The 2,441-nt window shown below is 28.2% G+C and overlaps 1 protein-coding gene across 1 annotated transcript; it reads left to right on the top strand. All coding sequences in view use genetic code 6, as the record gives it.

Moving 5' to 3' along the window:
* Positions 1–367: 367 nt before the first annotated feature.
* On the top strand, positions 368–1,732 carry TTHERM_01700340 (immobilization antigen; the record flags this gene model as incomplete). Its single annotated transcript, XM_001029219.1, has 1 exon — positions 368–1,732. The coding sequence occupies one exon, from the start codon at positions 368–370 to the stop codon at positions 1,730–1,732; it is 1,365 nt and encodes a 454-aa protein (XP_001029219.1).
* Between the last annotated feature and the right edge of the window lie 709 nt (positions 1,733–2,441).

Below are 2,441 nucleotides of genomic sequence, written 5' to 3'. Positions count from 1 at the left end.
GTTATTTATGGTTTTTATTTATATATATATATATATATATATATATATAGTTAGTTCATATGAAAAGTTAATGCATATTCATACATCATCCATCCATTATATAACAATTATATTCTTAATCCTTAAAATATTGCTATTTTTGCTGCAAATTATGAAGATTGTATCTGAATAACATCAATATTTTATCACAAAAATTTTTTGCTTAACCTTATTACTTATCCATACTTTTAAAATATAAAAAAAAAAATTCCCCATCAAAGATGCTTGTTTAATGACTGGATTCAAAAATTGATTTAAATCATAAACTAAATGAAATTTAAAAATAATTAATTAAAGAAATAAAAAACTATTAAAAAAATATCCAAGAATGAATAAATTATTAGCTATTTTAGCTGTAATCTCAAATATATCTTCATCTGTAAATGCAGGTATGGGTCTTTATTCTAATTGTGGTACTCCAAATCAAAATAGTAATAGTCTTGACTGCAAAGGATGTGGTACTACTAGTGCAGCCATAGGTTTTTTCGTAGTTTCTCCATCTCCAAATTGTAAAGTAAGGGATTGTACTGTTGATCCAGGTGATAATCTTAACGGTTGGATGTGTGTTTCTTGCAGTTAATCAGTTACTCCTGTTACTGCTTATGGTATTGGTAAAAAGTTTCTACAAGGAAATGCTTGTACCAATGCTTGCTCTAATGGTTATGTTGTTGATTATAATTATATTTGCTAACCAGTTTAAGGAGCAGATGTTCCTTGTGGTACTGCAAATTAAGCTGGTGGTAATGCTTCTAGCTGCAATGGATGTGGTACTACTAGAATATAAAATTATTTCTAACCTTCTGCAGCAAATAACTGTAAAGTTATTAATTGTTTTAATTATCCAAGTTATCTCAATAGTTGGATGTGTAAATCCTGTTATGGTAACCCTGTTGCTCATCAAATTTATTAATAAGGTCAATTTTTCAATGGATCTGTTTGCGTCGCCAGTTGCCCTATAGACTAGGTTCCTGATTAAAATAATGTTTGTTAACCCATTCTAGGTGCTGATGTTGGTTGTGGTACTACAAATTAAGCTGGTGGTTAGGCTACTGACTGCTAAGGATGCGGTGCTAATAGTACAATCTAAGCTTTATTCAAAGTATCTGCAACTCCAAGTTGTGATGTTATTGATTGTACTGCTAATCCAGGTGCTAATCTTAATGGTTGGATGTGTAAATCCTGTAATGGTAACCCTGTTGCTAATGCAGTTTATTCTGCTGGTAAATTATTCAGTGTAAATACTTGTGTTGCCACTTGCCCTGTAGGCTATTCTGCTGATATAAATAATATTTGCTAATTAATTCCCGTTCCAGGTGCTGATGTTGCTTGTGGTACTGCAGGTACAACTGGTGGTAAGGCTACTGACTGTAAAGGATGTGGTACTAATGCTACAATCTAAGCTTTATTCACACCTTCTGCAACTCCAAATTGTGAAGTTATAGATTGTACTGCTAATCCAGGTGCTAATCTTAACGGTTGGATGTGTAAATCTTGCAATGGTGTCACTAAAGCTCATACAGCCTATGCTGCAGGAAAATTTTTCAGTGTAACAGCTTGTGTTGCCAGTTGCTCTAATGACTAATCTGCTGATTCAAATAATATTTGCTAAGCTAACTCTATTCGTAGTCCTTATGCTAGCTCAAACTTGTTAACTTTGGCTTTTACTATGCTTTTGTTATTTTTAATCAACTGAGAAATATATAAATATAACTGATATTATATTTTTAAACTGTAAATAAATTTATATATTCTGAGTAGTGAGAGTGTTGTGGTTTATTTGAAAATTTTTTAAATCTCTATTTTTTTTAATTCTGAAAGACTGAAAAATTAAATTTTTTAAGTTTATAAATTTTACAAAAATAAATAAACTACGGTATTATCTATCAATACTAAAAAATAAATAGATAAAAATTCATGAAATAAAATTTTTTTTATATTTTTATTATTAACTATTATTTAAATTTTTAATTTCATTTTAAAGCTTATTATTCCAAGAAAATAGGCAAAGTAATGCTTATAATTATTATCCTGGTTATCCATTTCTTTTTTAAGTAATAATGTTATTAGCAGCTGAAAATAACTATCCACAAGACACATTTGAAGTTATTATAGTAAATAAATCTCTAGCTGCTACTTTGAGTTGTGCAAATTTTTACTTTTAATATATTACTGTATTTATAATGAGTAATATTCTTATTCTATCTTGACATTATTATTTTCTATAAAATTTTAAAAAGAAAATATACCTAAACCTTTAATTACCTCTTATTCTTATTCTTATTTTTCTTTGCTTATTTCTTGTTAGCAATTTAGTTTTAAATGTATTAATAAATCTTAAATTTGTTTAGAAATAATATATTTTTACTACTTTTCTTTAATATAACTTAGGTTGATCCATGGGT

This window comes from Tetrahymena thermophila (assembly GCF_000189635.1).
Source record: "Tetrahymena thermophila SB210 genomic scaffold scf_8254384, whole genome shotgun sequence".
NCBI classification, from domain to species: domain Eukaryota; phylum Ciliophora; class Oligohymenophorea; order Hymenostomatida; family Tetrahymenidae; genus Tetrahymena; species Tetrahymena thermophila.
This window is presented reverse-complemented; position numbering and strand designations above follow the sequence as displayed.